The following is a 17,889-nucleotide window of genomic DNA, read 5'->3' as shown; positions in this document are numbered from 1 at the left end:
AGAGTTTTCACTTCAATTTTATGAGTGGTTACATTAGCATTTCAAGGAAACAGAAACAAATGATCCTTGAGACAAAAGCAGATATGGCCGGCCTGGTTCAAGACAACTATGTAACTTCTGGGAAATGAGCCTGCAAGTCTGACTTTAACTTCCTTATTAAAGGTTGGGAATTGATCTGATGATGATGGCCTTCTGACCCTCTATGAATAGACTGCCTATCCTAGAACAGACCTCAGCATTGTGTGACCTCTTCTGATCCTCTATTAAAGCTGGATGCACCTGGTAATTGTTAAAGGGAGATCTGGAACTAGAGATAAAATTTGGAAATGGAGAAAGTTACATTTTCTTAGCACACCCACCTGGTCTGGGTAATAGTCCTGTAAATCTTTACCTTCTCTGACAGATGGTCTTGTTCTTAGAAAGTCTGGGAAGTTTCTCAGATAAGATACTTTTGTCTAGAGATGGTTCTGTCCAGATGTTGCTAATGACTATAGTTACAGAGAGGTTTCAAAGTAGGGGTCTTGATTGTGTCTGTTGTTAGCACAGACGGATGAAGGTTGTCCAAATATTCCAATAGTAATGGGAAAATTATGCCCAATAAATGATCAAACACATTGTTCTTAGAAAAAGAATTGAATGGAAAAGCTGTAATAGCACGCAAGAAATTTATTGCAGGAAAACAGTTTAATATTCAAGAGCCAATATCACCAAGACCCCTTGAGCCTTGGCTTTAACTCTGGAAGGCCTTGGCCTCTTCCAGGTATTAGCTTTTGCCATAGTCAGCTGAATTCCTACTTCCTACTCCTGTGGCTCCCTGCAACCCTCTATGAATAGACTAACGTATTCTAGGACAGACCTCAGCATTAGGTGGTCTGCTTCCTTTGCTCTCTTCCAAACCAATCACTCTGTTTCCTGGGGTCTTTTAAAGATTTCTTTTAAAATTATGTGTATGTTATTGTGGCTACCCATGGGTTCAAAGGATTGGGAAACAGCTGACGCTCGGGCTGTGAGCTGCCTAACCTGTGCCAAGCTCCTAAACTGGGTCCTCTCCAAGGCCAGTGCTCTTAACTGCTGAGCCCTCTTTAGACCCCTTGGTGTGTCAATGTAAACAAATGGATTCCAGTGGAAATGTCCAATCAGAAAAATTTAGGTGACTGGTCTTAGTAGTCTTAAAATGGGGCATGGTTGGGAATGGTGATCCATGTTTAGAATCCTAGCACTGGGGAGGCTGAGACAGGAGGATTGAAACTTTGAGGCCGGCCTGGGCTAAACAGTAAGTTTGAAATCATTCTAGGCTATATAGTAAGACTCCACAAACAACATTTCAACAAGCAAACAAATATAATAAGAAAAATAATAAAATTAAATAATAAAAATGTGGGAGTGTTGCTCAGTGGCCAGTGCTGACCTAGCACATGTAATACCTTGACTTGGTATGACTGACAAAGTGACTCACTGCATATAATGGCTGAATATAAAATTAGCCCCACTATCCTTTCAACCACCATTATTTGTTATCTTTGTCTCCCTTTATGTTACTGGAGATGTAGTTTACCTGTCAATGAATGGCTACTGCGTTCAAGAGAGCTTCTTACACTGGGAACTAGTTTTGTATTTTCTTTAAAAATTCTTTATCGAGGCTGGAGAGATGACTCAAAGGTTAAGAGCATTGGCTGCTCTTCCAGGGGTCTTGAGTTCAATTCCCAGCACCCACATGGTGGCTCACAACCATCTGTAATTCAATCTGGTGCCCTCTTCTGGCATGTAAGTAGAACCCTGTATACATAATAAATAGATCTTAAAAAAATTCTTTATCACATACAATAATTACAGAGTACAATTTGAAACATGGCTATTTAATGGATACAAGACTCGTTCATAAGCTTGGTCTCAAGAAGTAACGTCATGTCCTTTATCGTTTCTGCCCATTGAGGTATTTGATCATTCGGGAGAGTACGTGACATAAAAGGCTTTCAATATTCGTGAAATAAAGAGTGAATATTGTAGTGGGTAGCCATTCTAGCCATGCCTGAAGCACCATCCCTAATGAGGTAACTGCTACACCTGCCTATGACCTTGAAGTACATGCCCTGGGGCATGGCCGCCTGGGGACCCTTAAGACCTGGGATGCACATACTAGGCACTACCTCGTGGTTTTGGATGCTAGGGCAGATCTCGCCAGAGAAGAGCATTGGACTGTGCCTCACCCTTCCAGGATCCTGCGACAAATTTCTTTATTCTGTCTTGTGAGTTTTTCTTTCCCAAATAAATTCCTTTGCCACACCTTCTGTTGGGGTTTCCCATTTGGGTTATTTCTATAATTAGCATTGCTTCTAGGATCACCCTGTGTACAATTTCTTCTCATGTGACCTGGTGTACCATAGTTAAAACATCTGGTGCCTCCAGGCCTCCTTCCACCTCTGGAAATTGCCTCTCCTAGCCAAGCCCCACTACCATAGTGAAGAGACTCAACACCGTTTGTATATGGAATCCATCCCTCCAAAGGTCAGAATCATGGATTTCTCCCATTAGAATATCACACATTCCACAGATCACAGTCTTTCTGGACGACGACTCTGTCTGTATTCCAGAGTGGCTTAGAACACACTACACTGCACAGGATCCTGTACACGGCTATCTTCCTACCTCAGCCTCCTGAGTGCTGGGATTATGGGTGGGAACCACTCTGCCCAGCAAATACTCATTTTAGATAGTGCTGACACTGACGTTAGACAGTGTACGCTCGAGATGCAGAGAGCTGAACAGCTTACTCATTCCACTGACTGTCAGTGCTGCCCGTGGACAATACACACTGTGTGTGCTACGTCTGCTCACACTTCAGCTCATCGTTTCTATCACTCTCCTGGACACTTCAGTTTTCATTTTATTTAAGTAAATACTTTTATTTTATTTAAAACATGTTTTTATTTATATATGTGGGTATGTTCATGTGACTATAGGTACCCACATACACCTCTTGTGCTGGAGTTACAGATGGTTGTGAGCTGTTTAACCTGGGTGATGGGAACTGAACTAGAATCTTCTAGAAAAGCAGTGAGTGCTCTGAATTGGTGAGGCATCTCCCCAGCCCACTGTGTTCTTGTAAAATCACTCACTCAGTACTCAAAAATCTTTAAACTCCTCCTCATCATCAGCGTGCCCCGTTCAAACTTGCTGCCCAGCTCATTTAAAACTGTTTCCTTTCACTCTTTACTATCTTGATTTGGATGATAATCTACTCACTGTCACACCTGTCACCTCCATTAAGCAGATTTGCTCAGTCTACACAACACTGCACCATGTTGTTAGTCACCCACGTTTCTGCAAGGGCACTGCTTACAGAACAACAGGGTAAGGGCAATGCACACATCATGCTCCTGCCAGAACAGAGGGCTCAAGATGACCATGAACTGAGTCTGGGATAGTATGGTATTTGTGTGAGACTTTGGCTGTCTGCTCTTTATTATGGGATAACTTTGAAACATCCCCACTATACCTAAACCAGCTGTTGGATGAAAGAATTCCACACTAAAGCAAAGAACAAATGTATCAACACTCAAAACTGAATGTACAGGAAACTCACTGGAGATAAGCATGCCTGTGTACACAGACGGTTAGGAAGCTGTAAGGTCACTCTGTTTCAGTGACACGTAGAAACAGCAGTGCACAGTGGCGGAGAAGCACTGGGGTCCTGACAACTTCCTCCACTCCATCCTACATAGGGACAAAGGCATGCAGATGGGATCCACACCTAGCAGGAGATGGAGGGCTGCACTCCTGAGCTGGGCCCTCCTGTGAGCCGATCCTTTTGGCAAACGGGAAGCAGAAAGTCAGTGCTGAGAAAGAGGCACCGGCAAAAGCATTCAGTCTATGGAAATGCAGGGTCCAAAACACCGATGAGTATGAACTGTGTCTAAAATGAAAACCCTAGGGCTGGAGAGATGGCTCAGTGGTTAGCAGACTTACTGCTCTTGCAGAGGTCCTGAGTTAGGTTCCCAGCACCCACATGGTTTACAACCTTCCCTAACTACAGTTCCAGGGAATCAGATGCCCTTTCCTGGTCTCCACAGGTACCAGGTATGCACATGGTATATATACATACATACAGGCAAAACAATCACACACATAAATTAAATAAGCCTAAAATTTCTTAAAAGATGAAACCTCTGTGTATGATGGGAATTGAGGGCCTGTTCCAAGACCCAGCATGGCCTTCTGGGTTCTCTCCACATGTCAAGACAGTTCGGACACTATTACACATTTAATGAATATGTGACATCCATGAAGGGAAGATTTGGGAACGACTGTCTACTTATTCTCATCCTCCAACCTAAGAAACGTTTTATTTTGTATGCGCACGCACGCGGGTGCGCTTGTGCAAACAAGCAGAGGTCAGAGGGCAACTTGCAGCAGTTGTTCTGTCTTCCCATGTGGGTCCTGGAAGGGCCCACTCAGTCTATCAGACTTGGTGCTTTCACCCGCCGAGCCCTCTCTGCAGCCCTTCACCTCAGCTCAGTCTCCACCGAGAGGAAGTTAGAAAGGTAAAATTCCCATAATGGAAACAAACAACTGCCTCCCTCATTAAAAAGAAGGTATGATGACGAAATTATAAAAATCATCCCTAGCATTCCAGCAGGCCAATCAGTCACCTACGTTTGATACTCTGCTGAAAACGTCACATTGCCCACTGCCTCTCTGCTGCTCCACTTTAGGGTAAAGTTGTCATCTATGATGTAGACATCTACATCCTCAGGAGGCTCCAGATCTTCTCCACCTACAAAGCCAACAAGCAACAAAATGATTGTTTATATGTACAGGTATTTTATACATTGTCATTATTCACATCGATAAGAGGATTGAATGCATTCATTTTAAAATATTTTTAGCTATGATGCCTAAGAACCCCAAAAAACAACCGCATTCGTAATAACCCTAAGGGTGCAGTAGTGGTACACATACAATTGGTAACCAACTGCTCACCAACTGAATGTAAGATCTGCTCAACAAGTTAGAAACCATGCCTGGTGCTGGAAATTTTGCTAACTGCCCAGGGCTAGTGAAGTTATGAATCTTGGAAGAGAACCTATAAACATCACTTTACTAGAACCTGCATAATCCCTAACTATATTTAAATGTTTGTCCTTATACCTACAGATAAGTGTAGTTCTTACCTAGCATCAAGGAAACTGTTCTTTGCAACAGATGGAGACCATAACAGAAAGACACAACTGATCAAATGCATTGTTATGGAGCCCAGCCCAAGTGATCTATCTACAGTAGAACTCTTTTTTTAAACATATATTTATTTATTAATTTTTTTTCATTTTACATACCAACCCCAGTTCCCCCTCCCTCCCCTTCTCCCGCCTCTTCACCTCCCTCCCACTCTACTCCCATCCACTCCTCAGAGTGGGTAAGGCTTCCCATGGTAGTCAACAAAGTCTGGCATACCAAGTTGAAGGAGAGCCTAGTTGTATCAAGGCTGAGTAAGGTATCCCACCACAGGGAATGGGCTCCAAAAAGCCAGTTCATGCACCCGGGATAAGTCCTGGTCCTTACAGTAGAACTCTTGAACCTAAGGCACAAAGCTCACTGGGAAGATGGATCAGAAAGACACTAAAAAACAGGGAGTTGATTGTGTCTCCTGGAAATGTCAGAGGCTACGTGCATGAAGTCTCACCAACATGACTGCCTAACATGCCCTAAACAAGCACACCATCAGCAGACACGTTACCGTGGGATGGGAAAAGCTCAAGGGGCCTCAGTCCTAGAAAAACAAAACAAAACAAAAAACTTCAGGCAACTAACGAACGTGGAGAGTAGAAGAAACAGTCATCGCCAGGGAAGAACACACCAATCATTTCATATTGACTACCAGGTAACAAATGGTCAGCCTGAAAACATACACGCAAGTACATACAGATTGAGAAGGTTGTTAATTATGTATTTAGGAACACACACACACACACACACACAAAGAAAAAGAGACCATGAATTTGATAGAGTAGGCTGGTGGTAGTGGTGGTACATGGTAGAGTATGGAAGGAAGAAAGGGGGAAATAATGTAACTGTATTTTAATCTCAGGAAATAAAAGTATTTTAAAAATTTAAATTTGATTTATGTATTCTATTTTATGTGAGAATGTTTTGCCCACATGTGTATATGTCTTCCATGTACGTCAGAAGAGGGTATCAGATCTCCCAGATGGTTGTGAATCACCAAGTGAGTGTTAGGAATTGAATCCAGGTCCTTTGCAAGTGCAATTAAGTACTCACTCACTAAGCCATCTTTCCTGCCCCAGAACAGAATTTATTCACACACAGCAAAGTATACAGTAGTCTCTGATGTGTGGGAGCTGTGGCCTAAGGCCCCCAGTGGATGCCTCAAAGTGGATGCCTCCAGACTTTTTCCTGCATATGTAAACATACAGTTATGATAAAGTTAGATAATCACAATCAATGCAATATAGTGATTATACTGGGGTTGAGGACACAAGTCATTATTAGGTAAATAAGAGGGTTCCTTGGACAGTCTTTGTACTACTTCACTAGTTATTTGGATATCCCAAACAAAGGAAGATCTCCACCCAAGGAAGGATGGAGAGATTTTTGCACATAATTTAAACATGAGGTGTGTGGACCTTTATACTTATTGTATCTTGCTATATTGAACCTTTATTAAGACATAATGCCTTATCTCTATTTATAGTCTTACTTGTGTGATTAGAAACTTCCAAAGAAACTATCTGATAATAGACCACTTGAAGAACGACCATGCTGGAGCCCATCTAGTTTTCCTAGTACCCAGCAGGACTGCATAAGAGGATGATTTGATCACAGGCCTGGGTACCAGGTGTTTGGAAGGGGCTACACTTGGCTGTAACTAGCAAGGGGGAGATCCTTTGCCCTTCCCCTTGGCATTGTTATAAATAGCTCTTTGGAGTAAAGTTCTGGTCTGATGGATTAGGATCCAGGCCCTCTCAAGGCTATCCTATATTTTCTATCTGTTTCTATTCCCTCTATAATTCTATCTAATATTTCCTGCTGCTCCTGCTCAAGAGTACCCTTGGAAAAAGTGGGGGTGGTATGGCCCCCCCATAGGACCAGATTTAGACAGCATCTTCCTCCAAAAGGAGTTAACGCACAGGCCTGTGTGCCGCCTCATGGACCAGGAGGCTTGGGATAAGGGCTGTTCCAGAACCTTCGGAAACAAGCGTCACTCCTGACCTAACACTTGCAGACAAGTAGGTACAAGAGTAGACTTCTGAGGTAGACAATCTTCTAAGAACGAAGTAAGGTATCATTTCATTCTGGTGGCTAGAGCCCCTCACTCCTTAATTTGTCTATGTAATGCCCCCCCCTTCCCACCCTCATATTTACTGAATGTTCTAGCATTTGTTTGCGCTGTGGATACAGGAAAAAAAAAACCAAAACCATGTGACCCTTGAATATGTATTTCTGGGCTTTGGTCACTCATATTTGTTTCAGAATCAAGTATTTCATTTCCCTTCAAAGCAGAGTTGCTCTTTGGGTCAATGATTTAAAGTCCTTTAGTCTGAGACTGATACATCTGCCCTTGAAGATGCAAGCCTTTGGCACACTCCAGAGTTCTAAACCCTTTAAACGGCAGTGCAAGTGCCGCCTAGGTGGAGACACTGCCACATGCTGCCCACTCTGGTCATATTTCTAGAAGCCTTAAAAAGACATTTTAAAAAATCGTTTTAAAAAAATGTCCTCATATGGTGGAAGAAGGCAATTAAAAGTTACCGCTAGTGGGCTCATGATAAAGAAAAAGTGTAGTAACCACAGCAACCGCTGGAAGAGGTAACAGTCTTCTTGCAGCTGCTAGCTACCCAAGGACAGCACCTCCGGATGGGAGGCACATCAATCCTGAGTCTGTTCCTATGTAGTCTGTAGATCCCCAACCCCCCTTGCTTCATCCCCATAAAAACCCCCGCACCACTGCTACTCGGGGTTTCTCCGGCTTTGCTGCTGCGTCAGACGGACAGAGAGGCCTGGGTTAACTCAAAATAGTAAAAAGACTCTGCTTTTGCTTCGGATTTGGTCTCTTGGTGGTCTTTGGGGGACTCTGGGTACAACAATATCATAACACACTTCTACTCCAGAAGTTTATAGATTACATGAGGAGATCTCTGAGAAGACATTTTCCGATTCATCTTTTTTAGCTGTTGGGGGGTATTTATCAAGTCTCCCTACACTGTTAACACTTTCTTAGTGTTGGGGAATTGAACCCATGGTCTTGTGTATGCTAGGAACTACATTTCCAGTACCCCACCAGAGCCTTTGAACTCAATCCCTAAATGAATCTATCCCGTTACCCTTATCCCCTTAACTTGATCCCCATCACATTTGTTGGAATTTACAAGATTCTGTGCAGAAAGGGCAGTAATTGGGCTTATAAGATTAACAAAAGATCCAATAGCATTTGTAGTAGTTACAGTATTCTGTTCATGTATGAGTACTTCACCTGCATGTACACCATGTCCATGTCTGGCCAGAAAAGGGTCTACCTAGAACTGGAGTTACCCATGTTTGCATGCCACTACATGGTGCTGGGAATTGAACCTGGGTTCTCTAAAAGAGTAGCCAATGATCTAAACTGCTGAGTCATCTCTCTAGACCCCTGGTCATAGTATTTTAATTAAAAAGATTGTGAGCCAGAGAGGAAGTGGAGATCTGATGAGGTACAGCCAACGATAGCTTCAGGGATGCTTTCTATCGATAACTGAAGGAGCCCCTGATGATAGAGCATTTTGTTGCTTGGGTGACCAACAACTCATAAGTGAATGGATGTTGAAGGAATTTAGCAGAGTCACTGTATCTGGGTGTTTTTCAGAACAGCTGAACAGCTGTTTTTCAGAAGTACTTTGATCTTGAAGAGTCCTTGTGGAAAACAGTGATTGTTTTGCTAAAGGGGTATTGTAGCCATCTCATGACTTTGGTCACAAGAGGCCTTAGGCACACCTGAGGTTCTTGTATTATTGTGTATTGCAAATGATACATAATAAAGAACTATGGTCATGAGGGCATGTGATGCTCTCCTTTAGTAAAACATGTAAATTAGATTAGGGACCTTGGCATGAGCAAATATTTTGTGTAATAACCAATAAGTAGGTCTTTGTATGGCTGTTCTGTGTTCGGTCCATCAGAGGTTGGACCTTCCTTTGCCACATAGGCCTTAAATTTCATCTTAGATGGGAGTGGAAGAGATGGCTTAGAGGCTAAGAGCACTAAATGTTCTTCTAGAGGTCCTGAGTTCAATTCCCACCAACCACATGGTGGCTCAGAACCATCTGTAATGAGATCTGGTGCCCTCTTCTGGCCTGCAGACAGAACACTGTATACATAGTAAAATAGATCTTTTTTTTCCCAAGACAGGGTTTCTCTGTGTAGCTTTGCCCCTATCCTGGATCTCGCTCTGTAGACCAGGCTGGCCTCAAACTCACAAAGATCCGCCTGGTTCTGCCTTCTGAATACTGGGATTAAAGACGTGCACCACCACCGCCCGGCGGATAAAATTTTTTTTTTTTTAATTTAAATTTCATCTTGGAGTGCCTTCTTTCAACTAACTAGCACTATACAGTGCAACCCAACAAATGGAGATTTGGAAATGAGAGTTAATTGGATTTGGCTTTCAGATTTTGTAGTGTCAGTAACAAGCGTTTATTCCCACCTTAGCATGCAACATAGCATTTCTTAATTTGTGTATTGCCTGTCTGTCTATGGGCACATTCACGCTAGATTGAGCATGTGGAAGTCAGAGGAGTTGGTTCTCTCTTTCTACCATGAGGGTTGGGGATTGAACTCGGGTCCTCAGGCTTGGGGGCGGGTGCTTTTTCCTGCTTAACCATCTTGCTGGTCCAGCATGTGAAATTTATACAAGAGCATTTATTTATAATTTCAGTTGCTTCCAACCTCTGATGTTTATCTTGGTGGACAGTAGGGTGCACTATTTTCTGAAGTCTGGTGTAAATATAAAGACACCCATGCATTTATACACTAAGATTTCATTAGCAGGTTGGACAATTTTCTTTGTCTAAAGTCCTAACTGGCTCTTACGAGGATACAAAGCATGATTTAATTTAATTTTATTATTTGAGTTTTGGACTAAGGACCAACATTACAATTTCAAATTTAGTGTAATAATTCATTTACTTTTCAATATAGTTACCCTTCAGGGGAAAAGAGTATTAACAACACAAGCGCTAGGCCCTGGGTTCGATCCTCAGCTCCAAAAAAAAAAAAAGAGAGAGTATTAACAAAAATAGAGCTGAGGAGGAGGCCTTTAACATGTAAATGGACAGTCAACTATTTTATTTGAAAAGTTTTTCTTTAAGAAAACAGCTCTGAAAAACAAAAACAACAAAAAACCAAAAACCAGCTGTGGTTGGGTGTGGTGGTGCACACTTCTAATCCCAGTACACCAGAGGCAGAGGCAGGTTGGTCTCTGGGAGCGCCAGGCCTGCCAGGGCCATACTGTGACACCCGTCTCAAAACAACAAAACAAGCAGCCCAGCTCTGGCTTGGGGTGGTAGCACATACCAGTAATCTCAAGTAGCAAGAGGGCAGGGGGAAGAGGGTTCAAGTCCAAGGCCAGCCTGGGCTACATAGTGAGATCCTGTCTTAAAAACCCAAACAATAGAGTCCAGGAAGATGTCTCAGTCGATAAAGTGCGGGCGGAACAAGCCTGCGGACCTGAGTTGGGGCCTCTAGCTGGATGTGGCCGTGCATGCCAGTCATCCAAGTGCTGAGCAGATGGAAGCAGGAAGGTCCTTGGTGCTTGACGAGCAGCCAATGCATTATTATCTAGCTCCATTTTCAGTCAGAGACCCTGTGGGGTGGACAGCCCCAGAGTAAGACACCTGACATTGACCCCTGACCTCCCATTTCATGAGCGCGCATACACACACACACACACACACACACTCCACGAATAAACTAAACTTTCAGCGCTGCCATTCCACAGAGGAGGAAACTGAGGCACTGAGAGACTGAGTACCTTGCCTGACACCACGCACTAGTTTCTGACTGAATTGAAAACCTCACTTGAGAGTCTATCCTGAGAGCCTTGTGGCTTAACCACACCAGGCGTAGGGGTGGGTGAGTTTAAGGCCGATTCTTTTGAGAAACATTAACACTACTGAGCACAGAGTGGCCCGGTACTGCTTAGCCTCTGGAGTCAAACCCCTGCCTCAGTCTCTCCAGTGCTGGGATTACAGGTGCATGTCACCACAACTGGCTACAGTTAATTTACTAATGTACATCCCCCTCAAATGTCCACTTTACGTGACAATAGGGAGGAATTCCCTTTTATACTTAAGTAAACACAAACATAAAGCTTTCCAAGAACGAAAGCTTCAAAACCGTCACCGCCGGCTCTATCAGGGCACTTGCCCGAGTTTCCAGGACTGGGTGCTATCTGCAGGAGAGACTTGGGGTACCCCATCCGTACCTCCCGGGTGGACCGATTTCTAAGAGGAATCAGAACTTACTAGCAACCCCACAGACCTCCAGGAGACCTGGCTGGCATGCTGGGCTGTGTTCTTCGGGTTCCTTACACCACCGTGAGAAGATCGCTCTGTCTATCACCCTCAGAGTAGTCGCCATTCTCCTGAGTGACAACTAGCCGGGTGGTTTCCTGGCTCGCTTGCTATTGTTTTGTTAGCCTGCTCCGACCTGGGCGCCTTAAGGCGCCTCTCCTCTCACTCCTCTGCGAGGCCGGGACCGACTGCGCTCGGCTGGGGAAGCGCGTTTCTGCGGCCGTCTGGTCTCCTACCCGCCATCCGCCCCGAGGGTCGGGCCCAGGACAGCGTGGGCAGGCTGCAGCAGGGGCGCAGGCGCCGGCTCCGGTCAGGCGGGTGCCCGGGTCAGCGGGCGGGGACTCCGGCCATCCGCGCGCCCAGCTAGCGGCCAAGGCCCAGGCGCCCAGGGCTCTCCCTCCCCGCCGCCGGCCGTCGCCCCGGCCCCTCGGCTCACCTGCGGCTGCGAGCAGCACCCAAGGCTCCCCAGCCACCAGCACCAGGGCCGCTGCGCCCAGGAGAGCGAGCATCGTCTCGGGAGGCCAGACCGGTGTCTCACATCCTCCGTCTCCTGCGGCGGCGCTGTGGAGCCCGAGCCGATGCGTACATAAGCGTGGCCGTCTCCGCAACGCCCCGCCCCTTCCGCGAGCGCCCCGCCCCTCCACCCTGTATGGCTCCCGGGAACGCCCCGCCCCTCCTTCCTGAATGGCTCCTCCGCGATCGCCCCGCCCCTCCACCCTGTATGGCTCCCCGGGAACGCCCCGCCCCTCCACCCTGTATGGCTCCCCGGGAACGCCCCGCCCCTCCTTCCTGAACGGCTCCTCTGCGATCGCCCCGCCCCTCCTCCCTGAATGGCTCCTCCGCGATCGCCCCGCCCCTCCACCCTGTATGACTCCTCCCCTCCGCCGACGCCCCGTCCCTCGCCTTGAATGGCTTCTCTCCTCCCTCCCCGCCCCGCCCACGCCCCGCCCTCTCCGTGAGCAAGCGGCTTGGGAAAGTATCCGGCGGTCTAGCCTTCAACCCGCAACCCGTGAGCTGACCTCTGACCAGACACTACCTGTCACGCCCCACTCCCATTTCCTTAAAGATCGACGACTGTTGTTATCTCCAGAGACAAACGCGGGGGCGTGCAGCCAGTGCGCCTGCGCAGACCCCCCCCCCCGCTCCCTCCCCCTCCCCCCTTCCCCGTACCATCTCGGTCTCTGCTTCTCAGCTTCCTGTTTTTGCCCTGGGGTGGGGCTGGTCCGGAGGCTGTGAGGTTGGTGTGGGCATCCCCGGGAGACGAGGGCCCTGCGACCGGGAAGACGCGGGCGACACGTTTACTGTCTCAACTGCACACGATTTTTAGGCTTGATTCCTTGCTTGAAATCCCGCAGGGATTCATGTGATGGTTTGGTGGTGCAGACTAGCTCTATCTATAGGTTTTTGAATTGCACAGCATTTGAATCCTTTTTCTAAAACTATTTTTTTTTAAGATTGGTTTTATGTGTACGAGTTTTGCCTGCATGTAGGTATGTGCACCATACATATGGGCGTGCCTGGTACCCATGGAGGCCAGTAGAACGTGCCAGATGCTCTGGCCCTGGAGTTACCCATCTTAGGAGCTACCATGTGGGTCCCGGTATCCGAATTCTGGTCCGATACAAGTGCTCTTAAGCACTGAGCCATCTCTCTGGCCCCTTAACTCTTTTTCACTACTACCTCGTAAAAGGATTTTTATTTGTTGTTTAATTCATTTTTAAAAAGCATCCTTATCCATCAACAATGATATAATATAGAATTATTACAGTGGAAAAAACAATACCCAAAAAAATATGCCAAAAAAATTCTGTGTTTTCATGTTTCTGACTTGCTACTCTTTGGAATTCAGGAACAAATCACTATTCCCAAGTAGTCCCAAGGGCTTTGAAAATTAGGATATTTTAAAGATACTTGTTATAAACTTTATAATCTGAATAGCTAGAATTCCTATTTAAAGAATCAAGTACACTATCTATATTCAGTAGTATTTAGAACTACAATATAATAGTCAATAAAAACATAATTTAAAATGTGAGTTTCACAAGATAAACAGCCTCCCATGGAATCATATGTAACCAATATCCATCTAAGGACTTACTTTGCATTGGAAATGTGTTATACCTTGAGAATGCATTTGCTGGACTTACATGAAGTTTATGTGTGAATTCCAGAGTAAGCGTTTTGTCTGTTGTAAATTATTCATTTTTGTTTTTCTACATGTATGCTATACCCTCATGTACATATTTAATTACACACACACATAGCCATAGGCTAGGATCCACATATGAAGAAAAACATTTTTCCTCTAAGATCGATGGCCTTGCTTAATATTATGCATTCTAAGTCCATTCATGTTGTGGAATATTACTTTAACCAGGCAAAGATGTGGTTGTATTTGTTAATGCTGCGGATTATTACTTTAACTGTGTAAAGGTGTGTCATGTTTGTTTATGCTGCATTTGATTAACGATGTAAGGATATGTGTTTAACTATGTAAAGATGTGTTGCATTTGTTTCACCTTGCCTGCCTAAGGCACTCAATTGGTCTAATAAAAAGTTGAATGACCAATGGCTAGGCAGGAGAAGGATAGGTGGGGCTGCCAGACAGAGAGAATAAATAGAGGGAGAGGAAGAAGAGAGGAGAGAGCAGGGGGGACACCATAGACCAGAAACCTGGCAGCCACTAGCCACCAGCCACCAGCCAGCAGTCATAGAGACAACATGTAAGTGAGATATAAAGAAAGCTAAAAAAGTCCCCAGACAAAACGTAAATAAAGAGAAACAGCTTCAAATAAGAGCTAAGGCCGAGCATTCATAACTAATATTAAGTCTCTGTGTCTTGATGTGGGAGCTGGTTGGTTGGCAAAAAGAAAAGGCCAGGTATACATTCTTTTTTTTTTTTTTTTGTAAATTTTGTGATTTTATTTTTCTTTGGGGCTGAATAATATTTCATTTTTTAAAGTGTAACCAGATTTACAGTATCCATTCATCTGCTGATGGACAACTAGGTTAGATCCATTTCCTTCTCATAGAGAATAGAGCAGCAGTAAATGTGAAGGTAGGGATAACTCTGATAGGGTGTGGAGTGAATGCACATGAGTGAAGTAGCCGGGTCGCATGTAATTCTATTTTTGAGGAACCTCCAGAATGCTTTCCTCAATGACTATAATTTGCACCCCCATCAGCAGTGAGTAAGAGTTTCGTTTTCTCTGCATCCTCTCCAGCATCCTTGTCTCAGTCCTGATCTTTGAAGAAATGCTCTTACTGGTCTCCATTTAATATCGCTCTAGGTTGTATATCCTGTCCTATTCTGAGGTATGCTCCATATGTTCCTAACAGTTCCAGGACATTTATCATGAAGGCATGTTCAAGTTGGTCAAATGCTTTTTTGGCATCAATTGAATGGGTTATCTGGTTTCTGTCTTCAGGTTTGTTTATATGATGTATTACATTTATTGACTTAACACATGTTGGGCCAAGTTTGCCTTTCTGGGATGAAGCCAACTGGAATATAATGTATGTTCTTTTTAAAGTGTTCCTGAATTTGGTTTGCAAGTATTTTGTCAATAATTTTTGCATCTATATTCATCCAAAATTTTTTTTGGTCTGTATTTTTATTTCTTTGTTGTATCTTTACCTGTTTTTTTTTTGTTTGTTTGTTTGTTTTGTTTTTACCACCAGCTTCCAAATAATGACACAGAGACTTCTTATTAAGTATGAAAGTTTATCCTTAGTTTAGGCTTGTTCCCAACTAGCTCTTAAAAGGTAAATTAACCTGTTTATATTAATCTATGCTCTGCCATGTTGCTCATTACCTCTCCTGGGTACTGTGGGTCACACTTCCTCCACATCTCACTGGTGAATCTCTGCCTCTCTCATTCATTCCAAGAATTCCTACCTCTGCCGGGAAGTCCTGCCTATCCTCTCCTGCCTAGCTGTTCAGCTCTCTGTTAAAGCAATCAGAAGCTGCTTGGCAGACACATCTTCAGTGTACAAAAAGACTATCCCACAATAGGTTTTGTTATTAGATTAATACTGACTTCCTGGAATGACTTTGAAAAGTGTTCCTTCACTTTGCCTTTTGTGGAACAAGCTAAGAAGAATTAATCACTGAGATCTTTCTTGGACTTTGATAGAATCCCACAGTGATCAGTCTGGTCCTGGGCTTTTCTTTGAGTGGAGACTTTTTCCTAATTTTAAGTTTTGGAGACTGGGTTTCTCTGTGTAGCCTTGGCTGTTCTGGAACTTGCTCTGTAGACCAGGCTGGCCTCGAACTCACAGAGATCCTCCTGCCTCTGCCTCCTGAGTGCTGGGATTAAAGGTGTGCATGTGCAGGAGGCTGAGAGGAAGCTTTCAATTGCAGCTTCTATCTCATTGTTTGTGATGTGTCTAAGTTATTTGTATCTTCTGGATGTAATTTTGGTAGATAACATACATTTAGAAATCTTATTTCTATGTCTTCCAGAATTTAGAGTATAAGTCTGTAGAGCATTCTCTGGAAAGGTTCTGTGATTTGTTGGATTCTGTTCTAATGGCACTCTTTTCATCTCCAATTTTAATTCATTTCTTCTCCTTTTATCAGATTGGTTAAAGGTTTGTCAATCTTACTAAAAACAAAAACAAAGAAACTAAGAGGCTTTTTGACGCACATTTTTTCCTAATTTCTTTCCTAACATGGGGATAAATTCATCACGCTATCCAAGATTCTCTGTCTTCTAAGAATCAATTCTGCCCCCTAGAGTTGCTGTAACAGGCCTTGAGAACTTAGTACAATAGATGCCATGTTAGATGCACCATTTTGACCTTAGAACCCAGCACATAGGCCCCAACACGTGCCAAAACCCAGGAGCAAACACTTAGTCCGTTGAAGACGTAGTCTGTAGATCCAGGATCTGGGGAAGTCCCCGCAGTGGTTTGACTTGGAATGGCCGACAGAGATTTGCATGCTTGCTCTCCAGGTAGTGGCACCATTTGAAAGGATGAGGACAGTAGCCTCGTTAGAGGAGGTGTGTTACTGGGGGTGGGATTTTATGTTTCAAAAGACCAAGCCAGGCCCAGTGTCTCTCTCTTCCTGTTGCCTGTGGATCTGGATGTAGAACTCTCAGCTACTTAGCCAGCTCTACATCTGCTGTACGCTGCTGGGCCCCCCACTGTAATGAACTAAATCTCTGAAACTGTAAGTCAGCCCTAATTAAATGCTTTCTTTTGTGAGAGTTGATGTGGTCATGGTGTCTCTTCACAGCAACAGAACACTAAGATAGTCCCTAAATGTACTAGCCTTGCTTTTTGGCTTCTGTAATTTTGCTTCTTACTAACTGTTCTGGCTAACTGAAGTTATGTCAACCAGGATGAGTTTTTTTGTGTATAAAAAGCAAAGATGAGTGAGGCTCACAGCTGCATGATGTGGGCAAGTTTCTCATGTAGCCACTGGCCAGCAATATAGACTTTTAATTTGGCTTTAAGAGTGTCCATGTAAGCAGGGCGGTGGTGGCACACGACTTTAATCCCAGCACTTGGGAGGCAGAGGCAGGCAGATCTCTGTGGCCAGCCTGATGTACAAAGGGAGATCCAGGATAGCCAAGGGTACTCAGAGAAACCCTGTCTCATAAAACAAAACAAAACAAAAACTGTGCATGTATTCTCTGGTGGAATTCCTTTGCAACACTGCTCCTGAGCATGTGTGACCATATCTGGACACACTATTGGTTGTTACCACCATGAGGGAGTGCTACTGTCACTTGATAGAGCCAAATGAGGCTAAGAATCCTGTGAGGTGGAGAGACGGCTCTTCCAGAGGTCCTGAGTTCAATTCCCAGCACCCACATGTTGGCTCACAACTATTTGTAATGAAATCTGGTGCCCTCTTCTGTCACACAGGCAGGACACTGTATACAGAATAAATAAATAAATCTTTAAAAAAAAAAAAAGAATCCGGTGAGGCAAGGACAGCTTTTCCACAAGGAATTACCTGGACCTAATGTCACTGGTGCGGAGAAACCCTTGCTGAGGTGACGACTTGGGAATCATGGGAATAAGGGTTCTAATTTGGCAACAGTGGCCCCAGGAACTGTTCCAGTTTCATCCTGTTGCGGAGATAAAATGCTGTAGGAGGAAAGAATTTATTTGACTGAGGCTTCCAGGCCACTGCTAAGGGAAGTCAGTGTGGGATCTTGAAGCAGAAACCATGGAAGAATGCTGCTTGCTGGCTTGTTCTCAGGTCTATACTAAGCCAGCTTTTGTATAGAGCCCAGAGCCACCTGTCTATGAAATGGCACCATCTACAGAGGACTTTGCCCTCTGACATCCATTAATGGTAGACAGTCTGCCA

The 17,889-nt window shown here is 44.4% G+C and overlaps 1 protein-coding gene across 3 annotated transcripts in view; it reads right to left on the bottom strand.

Moving 5' to 3' along the window:
• The window catches only part of Ifnar1 (interferon alpha and beta receptor subunit 1), a 28,831-nt gene extending 16,664 nt beyond the window's left edge, over positions 1–12,167 (bottom strand). The window contains exons 1-2 of one of the 3 annotated variants that reach the window (XM_036203918.1): positions 11,998–12,167; positions 4,654–4,774 (exon numbers count right to left, since the gene is read on the bottom strand). In XM_036203918.1, coding sequence (XP_036059811.1) covers positions 4,654–4,774; positions 11,998–12,070 — 194 coding nt within the window. In that variant the 5' untranslated portion in view covers positions 12,071–12,167. The other 2 variants (XM_036203917.1, XM_036203916.1) reach the window with 2 other exon arrangements.
• Between the last annotated feature and the right edge of the window lie 5,722 nt (positions 12,168–17,889).

This window comes from Onychomys torridus, chromosome 12, assembly GCF_903995425.1.
Source record: "Onychomys torridus chromosome 12, mOncTor1.1, whole genome shotgun sequence".
NCBI lineage: Eukaryota > Metazoa > Chordata > Mammalia > Rodentia > Cricetidae > Onychomys > Onychomys torridus.
The sequence above is the reverse complement of the archived record's forward strand: the minus strand, read 5'-3'. Positions and strand labels throughout refer to the sequence as shown.